Source organism: Dendropsophus ebraccatus, chromosome 1 (assembly GCF_027789765.1).
Source record: "Dendropsophus ebraccatus isolate aDenEbr1 chromosome 1, aDenEbr1.pat, whole genome shotgun sequence".
Lineage (NCBI taxonomy): Eukaryota > Metazoa > Chordata > Amphibia > Anura > Hylidae > Dendropsophus > Dendropsophus ebraccatus.
The window spans coordinates 167,840,028-167,859,084 of NC_091454.1; the positions used below are offsets into that span (position 1 = coordinate 167,840,028).

The window sequence follows — 19,057 nt, forward strand, 5'->3', positions numbered from 1 at the left end:
GAATGTATGTGGTTGCAGTATGTTACTGTATGTATATATATATATATATATATATATATATATATATATATATCCCTCCGATGTAGTGAAATAACACAGTGTGAACCTGGCGTTCACACAGACAAAAAAAAAACAAAAAACAAACAAGCCAAACAAATACAAACAAGCCAAACAAATACGCCTCAGAATACTATGTTTTCATCTTCCATTGACTTCAATGGGGAGTGCACAAAACAGTGCTTAAAATCAGCACTAAAAAGTCACTATTTTAGACCAGATCTGCTTGGCAATTCAATGACATAGACAGATTTCATATTACTGTATGGAGGAAAATAGTTGCATATACCCATAAACCCCATGAAGCAAGAAACGAAAAAACCTTAGCAAGAAGCTTTAATTCCAAATGACTGAAACCATTCTCCCAGGCTTGTGCAAAAGCAAAGTGTCCCCAAAAACAACTCCCGCTAAATCCTACGGTTTAGAATTTATTTCCATATACTTTGCTTAGTCCGACTATTTTACATGGATGTGTATTATGCTCTGAGGGATTAAAACCCATTTGCCTTGAAAACATGATCCACGCACAGAACAAATGAGTGGTAGTGATGCAGACACTTGCAGACAGGACATGGTTAATCCCGAAACCAGAGCATATGACATGTCAGAGCGGCCATGCATCTCAGCTTCCCTGTATTCAGGCCTCTACACGTCTCCAGCTCGGGGCTCCTACACTGTCCTAAGCATTAGCGCTAGCATTCAAGCTGCAACTCGCACTCCTGGAAGACAGGAGAAGATGGCTGGTCTTGAAATGCAGGTCTGAGTACAGGTGTTTGAGTAATTGTCTCTCTCCCATCAGACCTGGGCTTGACACAGAATACACTCAGCTTCTTAAGTGGCTTTTCTTCTAAGTGGCTGACTCTGCTCATCTTATCTGACAGAGCCCGCTGACAGCTTACACATAGCCCGCACGCCCTATGGAGCCTTTTACCTACCACTTTCCAAAGATGTCTGCTCACCTTACTAAGCACACTTTATATCATGAACAACTAATCTTCCATGCTTATCTCCCATGGTCATCTGCCATGTCTTTAATGTATAGGTAAACTTTCAGTATAGTGGGTTACTGGAGGAGCAAACATTTCCTTAGTAGGCCTTACTTAAGCCCTCCTAATCAGATTGAGCTGTCATCTCTACATTATCTTCTAATAACCAGGGTTGCACGTTCTTCCTTCATGCCCAAGTAAAATACCCTGTAATCTGCAAAAGCTGATGAAGCACGCAAAACACAACAGCGTTTCCTTCATTCTGGATACAACAGGATCCCAGGATCATTATATGATAGTTTTTATAGTCATGCAGTATGTATGAGAGTATGGACAATAATGTAAAATGATTTCATTGAAGTGGATTGTTCATTTAAGAAAATGGATTATGGATTCTACTCATAGCTTAGCATGCGTTCTACTGTCTCACTGACAAAGTAATACAGGTAGGGCTAAAAATAAGAAATAAGAAAACATGCAATGCTTCATCACAGGGGGCCTAGGTCACCAGTACAAGGGATCATAGTAAAGGGGCCTCCGGGGTGTCATATTCGAATCATTCATATGAGCTTTTCCTGGTGGAAGGCTCAATGTAAGGCTCAAATGTGCACAAAATGGTTACTTTAGCCCACCGACTCAACTGAACCCAGTAAACAGTTATTATATGCACACACTAAGGGCCAGTTCACATAGATAAAACTGGCGGAATTCCGCAACGAAACTCTTTGCAGAAGAAAAGTGCAACACTACAGCTACATAACTCGGCTACAGGAAAAACCCCATAACCCTAATGTGATTGGTCACACAAAAGATGCGATCAGCTAATGAATAAGCATTTCTCATTCATTGTCTGATGATCGCTGGCCCTTTTACACAGGCGGAATATCAAGGACAATCGGGTCGACTTTGTTCTACAGTTTCATGCCTCAGAAACTTTTGCTGGTGTTCCTCCATGGCCTGCATGGATCTATGTATATAGCATGTCACACTGTTGTGCCTAAGACAACCCTACAAGGTGAGTGCATTTTAATTGGGCCCCACTCACAGAGCACTGTTCACACTACACTAGGAGGCGCCCCTCCTTTCTGTCCTCTTTTCCATACAGAGTATGAAGCAGTTCTACAACTCTGCATCATTTATGTATCCAGGAAGTAGACCTAGTATGTATGAAGGTAAACATTGGATTTAAAGCACTACAGGAGGAGACAAGTATCTGCAAATCCATTTCTGCCTTACTGTAACATAGTCTCTATGTGCTTCAGATGAACCCGTGTTATAATCTCTCCGAAATTATGCTTCTCAAATTGCAAGCGGACATACACATGCTGTTAAGAATGTGTAAAATACCTTGATAGAGCGATAACATATATGGGAGGAAATGCAGTTTATAGCCATAGTAAATCTCTAGATCTAAAACTGATGTTAGGACCTACTACATAAATTGCAGCTGTATGTATTGCTCATCTATTATATATTATTAGCATTCAGTCTTCAGAGAATATTTGCCTTTATGCATACTATAGGTTCATGTTATTAGGTATTTAGGATCGTCATACGTTCGCATCAGAGTGCATTGAATATCTTCTTATCCTTTTTGATGGTTTGATTTCCATTGGTTTCCAATAATCTTCCAACATGGTAATAAATCTCCATTTCCATCTGTTTGACAAGTATCCGTCAGGGTCAATAATCTTTAATAGAGATTGTTTGATTTAAAATCCCAAGCAAAATATTACTGCAAGCACCACAATTTAGTTAGGTAACATCTAGAGACCATGCATGAAACCTGAAAGTGTTATTCTTCTTCTAGGACAGCGGGGAACAATGGAAATCAGGATGAAAATGTGAACAAGGTCACATTAAATAGTCCACATAGAGCAGGGATAGGGAACTTTGGCTCTCCAGCTGTTGCAAAGCTACAACTCCCATCATGCTTGGACGGCCAAAGCTTTAGCTTTGGCTGTCCCAGCATGATGGGAGTTGTAGTTTTGCAACAGCTGAAGAGCCAAGGTTTCCTACCCGTAACATTGAGCATAGGGGGGCACAAAATTTACAAAATTGTAAAATAGGATTGCTTCCTATAGTTTGTGCTATCGCAACCCACTTTCTCATAAAAGACATAGCTTCACCTTCTGGCTATTTCCACAAAATTGTTGCCAATGTCTCTGTGATTTAGTAGAAACTTTTACATTGCCATAGGAAAGGAGGATTGACCTAAGAAAACCCCTGCCTTCTTGGAAAGGAAAGTTACAAGACCTATTCTATATAATTGTGTGACTGTACCTGATATGTAAATAAGACAAGACTCCGCTGGCATCCCCCCTTTGCTCATACACACTGGTGTACAATAGTCTAGGTTGTGGTATAGCAGCAGGACCTAACAGCACATCTGTGTAATAGTCCGTTTAGGGACCACTTGCTTGAAACCCCTGGTTTATTTTTTTTGCCTAAACCTGGCACCCAGATATACGGGTTAAACAATTGCCACAGCTAGACTTTCCTGTGAAAACACATTAAAGTGCCAAGAGTGACAGGGAATCTAATGTTAGTCTTAGGTACACACTATTAAAAGTGTTGAAATGCTTTCCCTCTCGCACTCATGTAAATACATTAAAAGTACTAAAGTGTGCCGCTGCCAAAGTAACACAATAAGTGCCACTTTGAGGATCTGGTCTCCCCTGCAGCACTCTGTACACACAGATGAAGGGCAGCAGTAGGGTAGGTGCCCCGACAAAGGACACAGCATGGTTCGGACATCCAGCTCAGTTTGGACTATACTCAGCACTGACAGTTATTGAGACAGAACAGGAAACAGCTGATGCAGCCATAAATCTTATCCAAGCATTAAATCTGCCTGACTTTATGTTTGCAATGTCAAAGCTTTTAAAAGGTGTCCTTTAAATTGACTATATTCACTATGAACAAGTAAGGGAGCCAATGGACAGTGGAAAAATCTTATCTTTACGACCTGTTCTCTGTTTATTGTCCGTTCCTGAAATTGGCTGAAAAAATCTGTTAGATAATCTGTCAGACACCTTTTGGTGTAATAGGGCCCTAACAAATAGGAGAGTTGTCTGGTCAAAAAACTACAACGATAGAATTCAGTCATGTTCTATAATAGAGCAATGCTAAAACAAGAGGAACATTGTATCCATACTTCTTTCCTAAAAGTTGTCTGGCTAAATGGTAGAGTGATGGCTGGCGTGTTATGGGGAGGTTTTGCACTTCCCAATATAGTTACTGTTAATTTGCCACTTATCTCCCATTGGACCACAAGACAGGCTTATAACAGATAGATGGAAATGCATATCAGGAGAAGGGCTGAACAGAAAGATGGAAGTAAAACAACACAATTCAATTCAGCATTTCTGTCACTAGTTTGTGCTGCCCCCATTTAACGCATATATATATATATATATATATATATATATATATATATATATATATATATATATATATAACGCATGTATAAATCTAGTGACAGATTCCTTATAACCATATCTTACTCTTCTATGCTATAATCCTGCAAACCTACCTCTAGCTACTGTCCAATGCCCTATAGCCTTCACCAGGTGCATATGGCATCACTGCTAAGGTGTTGGTTTAAACTTTCCCAATCAGCAACTTTATCAGCCTTTCTTTCCCTCTTGATCAATAGAATAGTTGGACCTCCACCACCACCACCAATGTCACTTGGTTCCAAGCTGTTTTTTTTTATTACGTTAGTATAACCAACCCTTTGATAGATGAGACCCCCAGCTTTGATAAACTAAAAGGGTTATTTCATTTAATATTAGTTGTCCCCTTTCCAAAGGATAAAGGAAAGCATAAAATTGGGGGGGGGGGGGGGGGGGGGGGGGGAGGTTCATTCCAACCTCTGGGCCAACCCGGGGATCTTTAGATAAGTCCTCCAGCTCCTTTGTTTTGAATGGAGCCACAGGTCTGTGCATCACCTGCAGCTCCATTCATTCTCCATTCATTCATTCCATTCATACTTTAGTATCATGATATTTACAACATGGAATATCTAACAGCCGATATAGACAATTCACTGGGTCATTTTTATTCTGTTTGCTCCCTGGGATTATTTACAGAGAAGTAATACATTTCCTGATTGTCCCGAATGCCTCAAGCAGAAGATCATTGTCATTCATATAGGAGTTTTTATTAGATAATACATGTACATGAAGGTCCTCTTCTATGAACCCTTGCAATCTACTAATATTGATGGAACCTTAACGTGGATCTTAGTGGGGGTGCTGGTTTCTTATGCTTTGCCATCACTTGCTATAGGTGTAAAAACTAACTTTGCACCTTATTTGTAAGAACAATTCTGCCTTTAGAGCGACATCGATTAACACTAAGTCTTACACCCACACACAAGTGACTCAGCTGTATGATAAATATGGAGTCTCCTGTGACTTGTTTGCAGATCACTTTTACTCCAGTTTTACAGCTGCGACAAATATAAATCTGCCCCAATGTCTCCATTACAAGACTGAACAAGGCCAAAAGCCAGGCAGGAAGTGTTGCCATGATGACTTAGGGGTAGCAATAACCAGAGCTGTATTTTCAAGTTGCCTGAAACTGGAGTAGTCTATGTAGTCTATTGGGCCAAATTATTACAGTGTAAGACAACTTGGCTTGTACAGTTTGGAATACTGGGACTTTTAGGGTTAAATCACATCATCTTTTTATAATTTATTATAATGTAGTGTAAATAGATGTTTGTCTTGTATGTCTTTTGTACAGTCAAAAGTCTCAGGACTTTTATTTCAGAAACAAGAGTAATAGGTAAAGGGGACTATTTTTTAGTCTATATACAGAACCTGGCCACCATCTTGAAATCCGTCATATTGGATCAAGGACAGTTTTTTTTAAAGTGGGAAGGTGGTTATGTAACATATTGCAATACCTCTTGTGATTTAAAAGTTATCAACACAGAAGATTGCAACAACAACCAGGAACATTCCCTGTGATACACAGCTATTTGACGTGTTCAGTGTGCTGAACACAGAGTTCAAGCTGAACACAAAGCAACTATCTGTGTTGATAACTTTTGAACCACAAGAGTTACTGCAATATCTGATGGCAGCGATTGATTTCTGAGATAATTTTCATTGATGACCACCTTCCCACTGGGAAAACTTGCCTTGGTTCAATATCGCAGCTTTCAATATGGCCGCCATGTTGCAGACATAGCCTAAAAGATAGGCCGCCTAACCCATTGCTTGCTGAGGTATTTAGATGTGTAATTTTCCCTTTCATTTCTAAAATAAAAGGCTGTTCTGAGATTTTTGACCCTGCATTGTTGCCTTTTGCGCTAATTCGCCCGCATGTCAGCATGTCAGGAAATGTCAACGTTGTTGGCGCATTCCTCCATCAGGCCTTGAGTAAGAATCAGAGGATGTGAAGCGGCCACTGGCTGATATCCATGTATTAATGCCTAGGTTTTTACGTGCTATGAAGCACAAATAAAGATGGCAGTGCTTTTAGATGGTGAGCGGAGTGTATTCTACTTGGTCTATTTTTTATCTTTATCTTTTGTCTAAGATTACCAGGAAGTGTGTGCCGATGTGCTCACCTGAAGAGTATATTGTTTGTACGCTGCAGGAAGTGCACTCAGGATTAAACAAGAACAAGACTAACAGAGCACATAGCTTTGCAGGTATTGACTTAGAAATTCTAGAGAAATTATATTCATAAATCAAATTTTAATAAGTTCCACTATTACCATTGTTACTTTTCAAGCACTAAACTGGCATGCTTATACTATCATATCTGTCAGCACTCACTACTGTAGGGCTATGTTCACACAAATTATAACAACGGTCGTTGCTTAGCAGTGTTCGGCATTTTCTTGCGGCCGTCAGAGCCTGGCCTGACCTGTGCCTGCCGTGTAGATTGTGCAGATGTAGATTTCTGCCATGATTTACGCCTGCAAGTGTGGTGCTCCACCGGGCCATGTTATTACTTGTGGTTGTGTCAGCTCAGTAAAAGGTGGTATTGTCGTGACGCCAGTGCTTGTCCAGCACACAGGTGTGATGCTGTTACCTGCTTGTTTGTGTGGCTGGCTGTGCGGACTATCAGTACCCCTACCCACAGAAAGGGGAAAAAATAACCCAAGGTGTGCGTTTTGTGTGTATGGGTGCTGGTGCGTACAGAATATGACAGAGTCCCAGTGATGTAAAAATAGAACAGCTTTAATGTATGGTTCTTCAATAATACAGTACACTATTGCAGAATAGATAAATCTTTGACACAGACTCTTAGGGGGAGATTTATCAAAGGGTGTATAATTGAGACTGGTGCAAACTGCCCACAGCAACCAATCACAGCTCAGCTTTCCTTTCAGCACTGCCTAAAGCTGAGCTGTGATTGGTTGCTGTGAGCAGTTTTTACCAGTCTAAATTTTACACCCTTTGATAAATCTCCCCCTTAGTGCTTAAACTTGGTGTACTTAAGGAGGTGCTTGAATAGTGGAATAGAAGAGAGGTAGTTGTAGTGGTGTTTGAAGAGTAGAGGAGAGGAGTTTGTCAGAGGACCCCTAACCCAATGTAGTGGTGTACTCTGCCGGAACTGGAAGAAATACTTAATAGTGAGATACTTTACTTGTAGTTGTGTTTTGACTTTGGTCCAACCACCTTCTGCCCTACAGTGTCGAGCTACCCGTCCTGTCAGAGTACTACAAGACCCAGCCGTGGTTATCTGGGCGTAGCTAAGTGTCCGGGGGTGTCCCAGTTACCTGCTCTGCAAGATAGGATATGTAGACCTTCTTTACGGTAACTTTGTCCTATCCAGGCTAGTTTAACTTGTGCTCAAGATACTGTCCTGCTCTTTGTAGACGTGTTCTCGGCGTGGGCTAGGGTGTTCCTTGACTCCTCTCCCTTTAAAGCAATGCATACTAAACGTAGAAGAAATACTGAAAGAACTGGTTGTCTCTGGCTGCATCTATACATTTGGGTGTCTAAACTAGACTGCACTGCTTGTTCCCGACAGGGATCCTGGCTTTAGCCAGGCCCTGGCTTAACTACTGCAGGAACAGCTGTTTTTGCTTCTTCCCTCTCTGAGAATTTGGATAAGACTAAACTGCACTTCCTCCACCATGTAACTCCTCTTACAGGGGCCTCTGTCCACCTGTGAGTGGTGGGGATGAGTGTGTGCAGGAGAAAGGAGCAAAGAGATAGGTTAAGAGTAAAGAGTACTTCCTATTGGTCAATAAGAAACTCATGGCACATACAGATGTAGTCAGGGTTAACATGATCCCTGACGCAACAATTGTGTCAGGGAGCTGTGTTAAGTCAATTAGAGTGTCGAGTTAAATGCGTCATTGTGATCAAGTTAACGCAGGCTACATCTGTATAAAACATTAACTTAATACTGACTTCAGATGTGCAGATAAGTAAGGACATAGAAAATACTGACACCTAGTGGTGAAACTTCAGAATACCTGATCACCATTTTAACCTGAGAGAAAAGGCTTTTGGACAGGTGCATAGGATAGACAAAAACAACTGTGGTGGGACACCACACAAGCAGGCAAAAATCATGGTAAATCAGTTGCGGGAGAAGGCTGCGCCTTTTTCCCACCTAGCCATGCTCTGCGCACACCCTTCGGGTGAACTGGGGATATGGCTGGCATACTTCAGGGAGAAAATCTGGGGCCTTCTGTGCCTTATCCCTGGCATACGCTAGGGGCGCAGCATTCATAAATGTCCCCCCAAGTGCTTGGCTTTCTGTGGAAAGCCACGCAGAAGAAAAGGAACACAGCACTCAGCTGGGTGCTTCATTCTAGCAATCTGTGGGGATCTCAGCAGTTGGACCCATCACATTTTCTGACATGTCACTTTAGAAGTTGAAAGCTTAAATAAACCTTAAAGGGAAAATACTGTGCATTTTAATTTAGCTTTATTGGATAGATATAACTATATAGATAATATATAATGTGGTTGGTCTTTTTTTAAATTTATTTAAAATAACCATCCCTGGAGGCAACCATACTGGATGCACACACTTCTTTCCTGCACTTCCTGTATACAGCACAACAGGTTGCATGATTTATGGCAGCTGCAATAAATAGAAGTCTAGTGATGTGATAGATTACTATAGTCTCCAGGAAAGAATGTTGTATTGTCCCTTCCCCAGAAGCCGGGGATTGAAAGGGGAGCTACATACAAAGTCTTATCTGTGCGTATAATACTTTAAGACTAGAGATAAGCGAAACGGGTTCGGGTTCGAGTTGATCCGAACCCGAACGTTCGGTATTTGATTAGCTGGGGCTGCTGAACTTGGATAAAGCTCTAAGGTTGTCTGGAAAACATGGATACAGCCAATGACTATATCCATGATTTCCCCATAGCCTTAGGGCTTTATCCAACTTCAGCAGCCACCGCTAATCAAATGCCGAAAGTTCGGGTTCGGATCGACTCGAGCATGCTCCAGGTTCGCTCATCTCTATTTGAGACTAACGAAGAATGATCCCATCATGCTGGATTTTGGTTACTTGTGATCACAAGCTGGGCTGCGGTATTCTGATAATATCTGCCTATAATGGAGTTGTGCCTACTATATAGCACAACCCCATCAGCTTAGTAGTTTAATATTCTGTCTGTTAAGTTTTCCGGATGGGAGAATTGGAACCTACAACATTATATTAGTGCCCCGCTGTGTGTTTTGGCTGTTTCTCTGTGTGAATAATGTTGCCCTAAAAAGTCTTCAGAATAATAAAGCGAATGTACCATTAGAATCAATGGAGCCGCATCACAGAGTGGCGGGGGTTTACTCCCACCATACGTGGGACCCGGCCGCGGTTCCAAAAAGGGACCCCAGCACAGGCTTCCCCACACTGGTACCGTTCTATCCAGGGGCAAAACTTAAAGCGAATGTACCTGTTGGTACATTGGCTTTACTTAAATGTTTTTCCAGTCTTTTATAGATTATAACATATTAAGCAATGACAGAAAATAAATATGTTGATCATAAAGGAATGGATGCTACCACACAGAGTACTACTGGTTGCGTAGATATCTCCATTCTCCCTGCCACCTTCTACCACCAGCTTCCTGTCTCCTTAGCAGCGCCAGAAATTAGGTGTAACCTGAAAAAACCTTTGTACTGTGTCTAACACAATGGTTCTATCTCCTAGAATGCATGGGAAATCTACCTTGTAACCCCCCGTAAAACACACCCCACTGATTTGTAAAGTAGGTGGAAGTGGCAGCTGACAATAAGCGCTCTGCTAATAATGATAGCACAGTGTTAGGGCAAGAGGGGGTACAGCAGGACATGCTGAAGGCCAACTAGGACGACCAGATGGTTCCTAAAATCCAGGACTATCCCTCTGGATCTAAGATGGTTGGGAGGTATGGTGTTACTTGCTGTGCATTAGAAGATAATAACTGTGCAACAGTGAATAGTTGTGGTGTGTAAATAAAGATGCTAGGTAACCAAGGTATTCTAAGGAAGTTGGTCACGGCATTACACAAGATCTAATACAATAAAACCCGCTGTAAATAACATCAACTCAACAAACATACAGTATACTTATGCCTAAACAATGCATTCACTGGTCATTGTAAATGACTCTGAAGCATCATCGCTAGATAACTCAAAATCTATGAAAATCTGCAGCCAGGTTTAATATTAGTGACAACAGGCTATTAGAAAATACAACACTGTGTGCAAATGGCCTACACTGATGACATACATGTTCATGATTTTGTGTAAAAGTGATAGTGTCACCCAAGTTTTCTGTGTGCTTTTATTATCTGACTGTGTAACTAAGGCAAAGCCTAGTATCCCTTGAACCCTCTCCCGACCCTACCTTGGTCCTGGCCAGAACTGTTATACATGCTGCACCTATGATGAGGCACAAGGTTCAACAGATGCTAAGCCCCACCTTAGTGACTTTGTCCAACAATGATAAAACCACATAGGAAAACTGGGGTGGCAGTATCACTTTAAGGGGTTTAACTAATTTGCTTTGATTACTGATTCAATTCTACATATTACTGAAAGGCCAGTTTCAGAATGGTGTCATGCATAACCCATGTGGTTCTGCTCAACTGAATGGTAGATCACCATAGTGTTTGGTTTGGTTCAGTACAACTACTGCAGCCATTATGTGGACCCTATGACGTGGCCTGTTAACACTGGCCTTCAACCTACAGGACCCAGGCCAGTATAGAGTGTATAACATTTAGACTTTCTGGGAAACTGAGAGAGTTGGTCAAATCTGATATATATTAACTAAATTTGCCCTGCTCACACAACCAAATCACCATGATAATAGCAGATGGAAGCACTGATCCGTGTGATGTCTTCGTTCTACACTTCCTTTTTTTGTTTGTTATATAGTCTAGTGCATTTTTCAAATTGTGCAATTTATGCATTTTATAGTTTACAGTGTTAACGTTCATTGTGTATGAATGCAGTTTGCATACATATTGAAATTATTATTTGAAAGTGTTAAAACGAAATACAATTTAACCCCATCTCAGTCAGCTGAGAAAGTCTATGCAAATACCAATCCATTGAATGGTTCACAGTATAGATTGTTACAGTAACAGGTTCTAAAGATCAGCACAAAATATAGAAACTACCTTAACATACAGCTTGTGGTTGTACTCTTAAAGTGTCACTGTCGTGAATATTTGTTTTGCAGAAATCAATAGTCCAGGTGATTTTAAGAAACTTGTAATTGGGTTTATTAGCCAAAAAATGCATTTTTATAATGAAAAAGCAGTTTAAAGCTCTCCCCCCTGTCTTCATTGTTCTGCTATGGAGAGAGCTAAATAAAAGACCAAAACAGGACAACAAAGAGTTAATCTACAAACACCTCACCCTTTATCTCCTCTGACAGTCACCACTGACCTCTCTGAGCTCTGATTACAGCTGTCACCCAGCTCTGTGCCTGTAATCCTCTGTTATCTGCTTTCTGCTGTCTGCTAACTCCCGTGCCCATACCCACATGTTATCCTTGAGCAATCTACCTCCCAATGAAGCCAATTGGAAGTCTGCTACATCAGACTCAGGTCAAGTTCCCACAACGCAAATTTTCTATTATTCACAACGATTTGCAACAACAGCCATGATTAATAAAAAATTTATATTGTGCTGCAGTCTATGGAATCGCAGCCGGAGTGTATACACATAGTATACACTCCGTCCAGGATCCCTGGCCGCACAACCCTGACAGTGCACACAATGGAGAGGCTCCGGCCGCACTGTCCATTGTGTTCAATGGTGAATTGTGATGCAGGTGCACACGGATGCGCCCCCATGCCAATTTAATAGAAAAAAAGTTTACAAACTTCACTGACTGTAACACGGCCGGGTCACAGAACGGCCGGTGTCATACATTGTGTGAATGTGGCCTTAGGCTGTGTCAGTACAATAGCGCGGTTTAAAGGACAACTCCCATGGGACCCTAAAAAAAAAAAAAAACAGACATCATACTCACCATCCCACCGTTAACGATCGACACTCGATTCGCCCGTCGTCCGCGTCTTCGTCACATTTTGCCGCCGTCGAGCAATGTCTCCGAAAGCGGCGGAAGGGGGACAGACCGGTTATTTAAAAACATTACAAAGTTATATAACTTTGTAATGTGTGTTAAAATATCCAAAAACAGTTACCTACTCCCGCCATGATATTAATACATCATGCCCATGAATCTACCTATCATCCCTCCCCCTTCCCTCCATCCATCCCCTGATTGGTTGAACTTGACGAACATTTCTTTTTTCAACCGAACTAACTATGTAACTATGCAATGCAGGGAAACACTCCAGTACAGAGATTCCCTATTTGTGTCGTCCATGCTTCATGAAGCAAACGTACAACATGTCAATGCAGCCTTAGTTTAGACCAATTATTAGGCTATGTTCACACAGGGTAAATTAGGTGGAATTCTGTGGCGGAACTCTCCGCTGCAGAATCCTGCCTGCTTCAGTGTGACAATGCTTCTCTATGGGAGAGTGTGCGTGGAGAGTGGAGAGCAGCGGCAACAGAGGAGCGCGCGCTCTTCCATTGACAGGCTATGGCACGCTAAGGCAGGCAGGATTTTAAGGCAGAAAGTTCTGCTGTGGAATTCTGCCTGATTTACTCAGTGTGAACATACCCTTAGTTGGCTTAAATGTGCACTACAATCTGCACCCACATTTGGTGCAATTTTTGGCACACCTAAAGCCAAATCCCTTTTTACCAAATCCATGCTCCTTTCTATCAAAGTGGTACAAAAAGTGTCCAAAACACATAGGGGGAGATTTATCAAACTGGTGTAAAGTAGAATTGTCTTAGTTGCCCCCGGCAACCAGTCAGATTCCACTTTTCTCACCTCACAGATTCTTTGGAAAATGAAAAGGTGGAATCTGATTGGTTGCTAGGGGCAACTAAGACAATTTTACTTTACACCATGTTTGATAAATCTCCCCCAATGTGAATGTGACAGAAGTCATATGTGGGGGGTTTGCACAATTGCACCACAAATGCACTGCACAAGAACCTTGGGTACTGAATAACGAGAGGGTGGCAGAATACAGTACGGGTAGAGTCTCTGTGTAGCATGGATGGCAGTATCCCTCCCTGCCGACATGTCAATGCACATCCTAGAAGAGCCTGGTGCTTATGCAGGTGCAAGTGTTACAGAACTGACACACTGCACTATAATGCTGGTAGGAGAAAGTTAAAGTGACACTTTTGCATTCTGACCTCTCTACACAGGTATAAAGGATAAATTTAGCAGTTTTCATAACTTATTTTATATCATACGTTATGGTGCTTGTTCCAGTAAAAAGTCATCTTTTATCATCTGCGGATTGTGCTATCTGGGTGGGGCTTCATGGTCGACCCGCCTGCAACACCACCAATGGCCCTGCCCCCATGACGTCATTGGTGCATAGGCCTAAACCTTTAGGCTGGCCTGTTCCCATGACCATCGAGTGGTGGGGCCAACGGTGGCGTTGTAAGCGGAGCTAAAGAACACAATCAGCAGATGATAAAAGAGTTCACTTTTACCACCTACCCCGCCTGCCTGCCTAATGATTTTATATTCTGAATAACATGTATGAATATGTCATATTATAAGTTACTGTACAGTATAGCAATCAGCATGTGGAGTATAATGTATAGTAACTGCATAAACCTGAAGAACAGCCGCAGTTTGTAGATACAGAATGGAGATGCAGATCCCCATAATGCAGTAGCGTAGTACAACAGGCTAGAATAGAGAATCAGGGCTGAGGTCAGAGGTCTGTGTGGTCACATGACAGAAATGAGGAAGGGGTGTGTGTTCAGGATAGACCAATCAGGACTGACAGAGACTGCAGGGAGCATGAAGGAATGAGTAGGGCATATGTGGGCACATAAATGCAGCACTCTCTGTCTGGGGAGAGAGGGGTTACAGCAATGAAGAGATTACCTCCATAGTCCTGTCCCCTGATGCAAGCCCCAGCCTGAAGTGGATCTGCTATGATTTGGAAGGTGAGGGAGACTTCCTGGGTCAGAGTACAGTGCTGTAGTGTAGACCACACTATGCAGACCATACCCCTCCCCCACTCCCCCTCCCATCCAGTACAGGGAGCTCTTAAACCAAAGCAATGCTCTTAAACCAAGTCTCAGTTCTGAAAAACTGTGAGCTCTTCTTTAAAAACACTCTTAAACCAAGTTACTCTTAAACCAAGGTAGCGCTGTTTATTCCATCCACACAAGGAACATATGATTCATCTTCATCTGGTGTTTGAAGACTACACCAGTGTAGGATATTTAAAGTGAAAATAAAATAGAGTGCAATGTTTTTATTTGTATAGTACTATAAACTTGCAACCTGTCCTATGGGAGCATAATCTACAGTTTTCTGCTTGCCCCTGAATCCAACGCCCCAAAGATTCCTAACACACTCTACTGACAAATAGCCCAGTGATATAGAAAACTTTACTTGAAAAGGCATAAATACCATAGATGTGGCCTATGCATTTCTTCACGGGCCCTTGGAGAAAAAGGGCCAAGCACTGGCAAACAAGTTTCATGAATTAGGTGCGGATGAACAAAAAACAGGTCCATCTTTCTTAAACATTGATCTTTACTATGAGGGCACCTTCTCCTAACAGGTTTCAGGTTTCCCTCAGACACAAACTTTACATGTATTTTTTTGGGCTGAAAAAACAAACAAACAAAAAAAAAACAGCAGGTTTTTTTTCTGTTTTTTGGCAGTTTTCCTGACATTTTTACCCCCCATATTAGTTGAAAAATTACACTACAATGCACAGCTTGCTGTGGTTTAGTAAAACTGCAAAAGAGCAGGAAAATGTCTTAATACCCTGGAAAAACAACATACTCCAAAACATCATGGGAGTATTGTGTTTCATATTTCCCCATTGACTCTCAGCTAAAATCAGTGTTTCTGAGCCAAAAAGGGCATGCCACAATTGTTTGTTTGTTTTTTTGTTTGTCTTGGTTTTATTGGCACCATTTTTTTTTTTAATTTTTTTTTTTAAACACCAAATATTGCTGAATAATTCATCACATTTTTCAGTGCAACATACAACTATAAGCAGCAGTGAATAGTGGCAACTCTTTTGCTGTAAAAAATGAAAATTATAATACAGTAATTTGTTACTATGATACTTTGAAAGCTACTATGTTTCTGAGCATTGGGTTTACATTTCTAGCTCTAATTTTTTTCATCATTAAGGAGTATTTCTTGTAAGTAATGGTTTTCTGCAGCGGAAATCTTGTCCTTAGAATCTCCATGTTAATCATTGTATCATGAGAAAGGTTACTCACCCCCTGGTTTTCCTGGAATGTGATTACAGGCTGTGGCAATGAGGCTCCTGAACCCTTCATAAAAGAGAAGACATAAGTCACTGAACCGAGCTGTCAGCATACAAGTAATAAAAGACTGTATAGGTGATCACGTCCATAATAAAAGTGGCACTGCGGCATTGTTACGTAGGGAGCCGTATAAACTCAAATTGGGTTAGTAGAGTAGGTCTCCAACTCTAGAATGATTGTCTGTTCTGAACAGAATTTTATAAATCCAACATAGTCAAAACATTATAGTGTACTTCCTTAAAGCTTGTAAACCAACTCCCCATGGTTACTAGTGCTACATTATTACTTTATTATATTACTCTCTCCCATTTGCTTTCTCTTTTTGTTAACCTGCTGCCAGATGAGTCAGTACAGCAAGAAAGGAAGACAGAACGAATGGGTTAACACATTATTACAAGATCAGACGACACACAGGGTTTGTTTGTAGTCTGTTACTATGGAGACACATATGATCTGTCTATTATCTATCTATATATCTAATATCTGTCTTTAGCCACATTATCAATGTAATAAATTGATCTATATGTCATTCGTCTATCCAAGACTATGAGTTAACCGTAAAAATTGTTCAGGCCAGTTCTGGGATTCTCAGACTGATGCTTTTTGAGCGCTTTTTATTAACTTTTTCTGTTCTATCATTTTGTTATTTAGCTTTTTTTTCATTTACATAGTTTACGGTGCATTATATAAATAATATTTTGTTGAAATTTTTCACATACAACTGCTAACTACAATTTATTCACATAAAAATGCTAACTACAAAGTCATGTATAAGCCATGGGTACAACATTATAGTTTATTAGTGCAGATAATTCCACGAGTGGTGAAACCTGATATTTTAATGGAAATGGGGGTGATTTGAAATATATATATATATATATATATATATATATATATATATATATATGTATATATGTATTTTTAAACCCAAGCACATTTTCCCATAAGAAATCATAGAAATACACCCAAAAATAATGATTTATTATTCTGAATACCATGTAAAGCAAATGAAACAAACATTCAGAAACAATAGAATATGTGATATTATAAGTTACTGTACAGTAATGGAGAGGATGGGAAGCACAAGGGCTGACAGAGACTGCAGGGAGTATGAAGGAATGAGCAGGGCAGATGTGGACACATACATGCAGCACTCTCTGTCTGGGGAGAAAGAGGTTACAGCTATGAAGAGATTACCTCCACAGTCCTGTCCCCTGATGTGAGCCCCAGCCTGAAGTGGATCTGCTATGATTTGGAAGGTGAGGGAGACTTCCTGGGTCAGAATACAGTGCTGTAGACCACGCTATGCAGGCCATGCCCCTCCTCCACTCGCGCTCCCACCCAGTACAGGGAGCTGTTGAACCAAAGCAATGCTCTTAAACCAAGTCACAATTTTGAAAAACTGTGACCTCTTAAACCAAAATGCTCTTAAACCAAGTTACTCTTAAACCAAGGTACCACTGTGTGTGTGTGTGTGTGTGTGTATATATATATATATATATATATATATATATATACATACATACATACAATATCTATATATATATATATATTAAGTTTAATTGTTTTATACACTTTTTCAGATTACCTAGGGAACTTATTTTGATCAACAAAATGCTATTATATTGCACTGATCAGTTAAATTCTAACAGCCGGTATAGAGACCTAAAAAAGCACAGGATTTTCCCTTTTAAATATCACAATTACTATTGCCTGCAGCATTTAGAGGGTTATATGTCTAACATCAGTGTGATCACTTATGTCGGTCATTAGCGGCAGGTATCTACCTACTGAGTATGGAGACCCCCTAAACAATGGCACATAGAAGTGCAATATAGCGCTCTCTTGAGCAATCCTAGGCTCTGTCTCTTCGGCTGATTGATTGGAAGGTAGAGAGATACAGTTTGTACACAAAGGTGACCCAGCCATCCAGTCGTGCCAGCCGCACTCTGTAATTATCAGCTCCTTCTCTGCAGGATTTTTAATTACAACTTCCATGTTTTATTGTATCTAAATATAAGTATGTCTCACAGAGCACAGGTGAATCACAGTGATGGCTTCTTCCCAGAAACAGCATAATACTGTACTATATTTTGCTATGGGGTCTGCGTAGGTGGAGAGAGGACTGGTGCTAAACCAGCCGCCACCTTATTTATTCTGACCAGAAGGACACCAGACATAGCAACCACAAACACTATGGCTACCATCTGACTCAGCCACATGTGCTGCTTCAGTCTTTTGTATATATTGCCCATCCCTTGTCCAGTATACAGCTTTTCCCTGAGGAGAACAAAGCAAAATTTAGTCACAGAATGACTAAAGCTTCAAATACTCTCTTACTGCATGGGCTGGTCCTCACTATAGTGTTCCTCCTCTCCATTGCGGTTTCAGTGGACCATGTTGCCATTTAGAGTGATATTCTTCTATACATTTAAAGGGGTTATGTCTCTTACCAGTATTTATCTCCTATGTGAAGCTAACACTTTTGGGACTCAACAATATGGTGGACACCCAATATTCTTTAGGGTGCGTTCACACGTACAGGATCCACAGCAGATTTGATGGCTCAGATTAGATTTGAAGCAAATCTGCAACTTCAAATCTGCTGCAGATCTGCTTTGGATCCTGTACTGGTGAACGCACCCTAAACAGCACATAACAAATGAGGAAGACTTGTATGAATAGGTGGTCAAGCTGTATATATACCATGCACCAAGTTAAATAAGCACCTGAGCTCACGTTATATAATTTTGTCTTCTTATATGCCCTGATTTCAAAGGTATTTTTACTTTCTTGCTACACCCCCTCTTCCCGTTATAATCTGTACTTTTCACTGTACCGTCATAAAATAATTTGTGTTTATATATGTAAACCCAAGGTTTGACAAATGAAATTATTAATATATAAACCTATAAAAAGCCATTAAAGTCTACTGTTCTTTTCATTAGGTTTATAAATAAACTATAAAACAATATCACAAATAGCCCTCCTTGACATTTCAAAATGAGAACTTCACAAGCAATCGTATTATCCCGGCTTGCTGCAGTGTGGTTTCTATTATCAAGTAGCCTCTGTTACTATTTTTTTTTCCTTTTATTACGTCATAAGGATGATTCATACAAACAGCTGCTAGGAACATGTCAGATTATAATAAAGAATAGATAGAGGTTGCTGCAGCAGCA

General features: G+C 40.7%; 1 protein-coding gene across 1 annotated transcript in view; it reads right to left on the minus strand.

Annotated features, from left to right (window-relative positions):
- The window catches only part of ELL3 (elongation factor for RNA polymerase II 3), an 85,260-nt gene that overhangs the window by 55,967 nt on the left and 10,236 nt on the right, over positions 1 to 19,057 (minus strand). Inside the window, exon 2 of the mRNA XM_069956641.1 lies at positions 15,828 to 15,881. Coding sequence (XP_069812742.1) covers positions 15,828 to 15,881 — 54 coding nt within the window. The remainder of the gene's footprint in view (positions 1 to 15,827; positions 15,882 to 19,057) is intronic.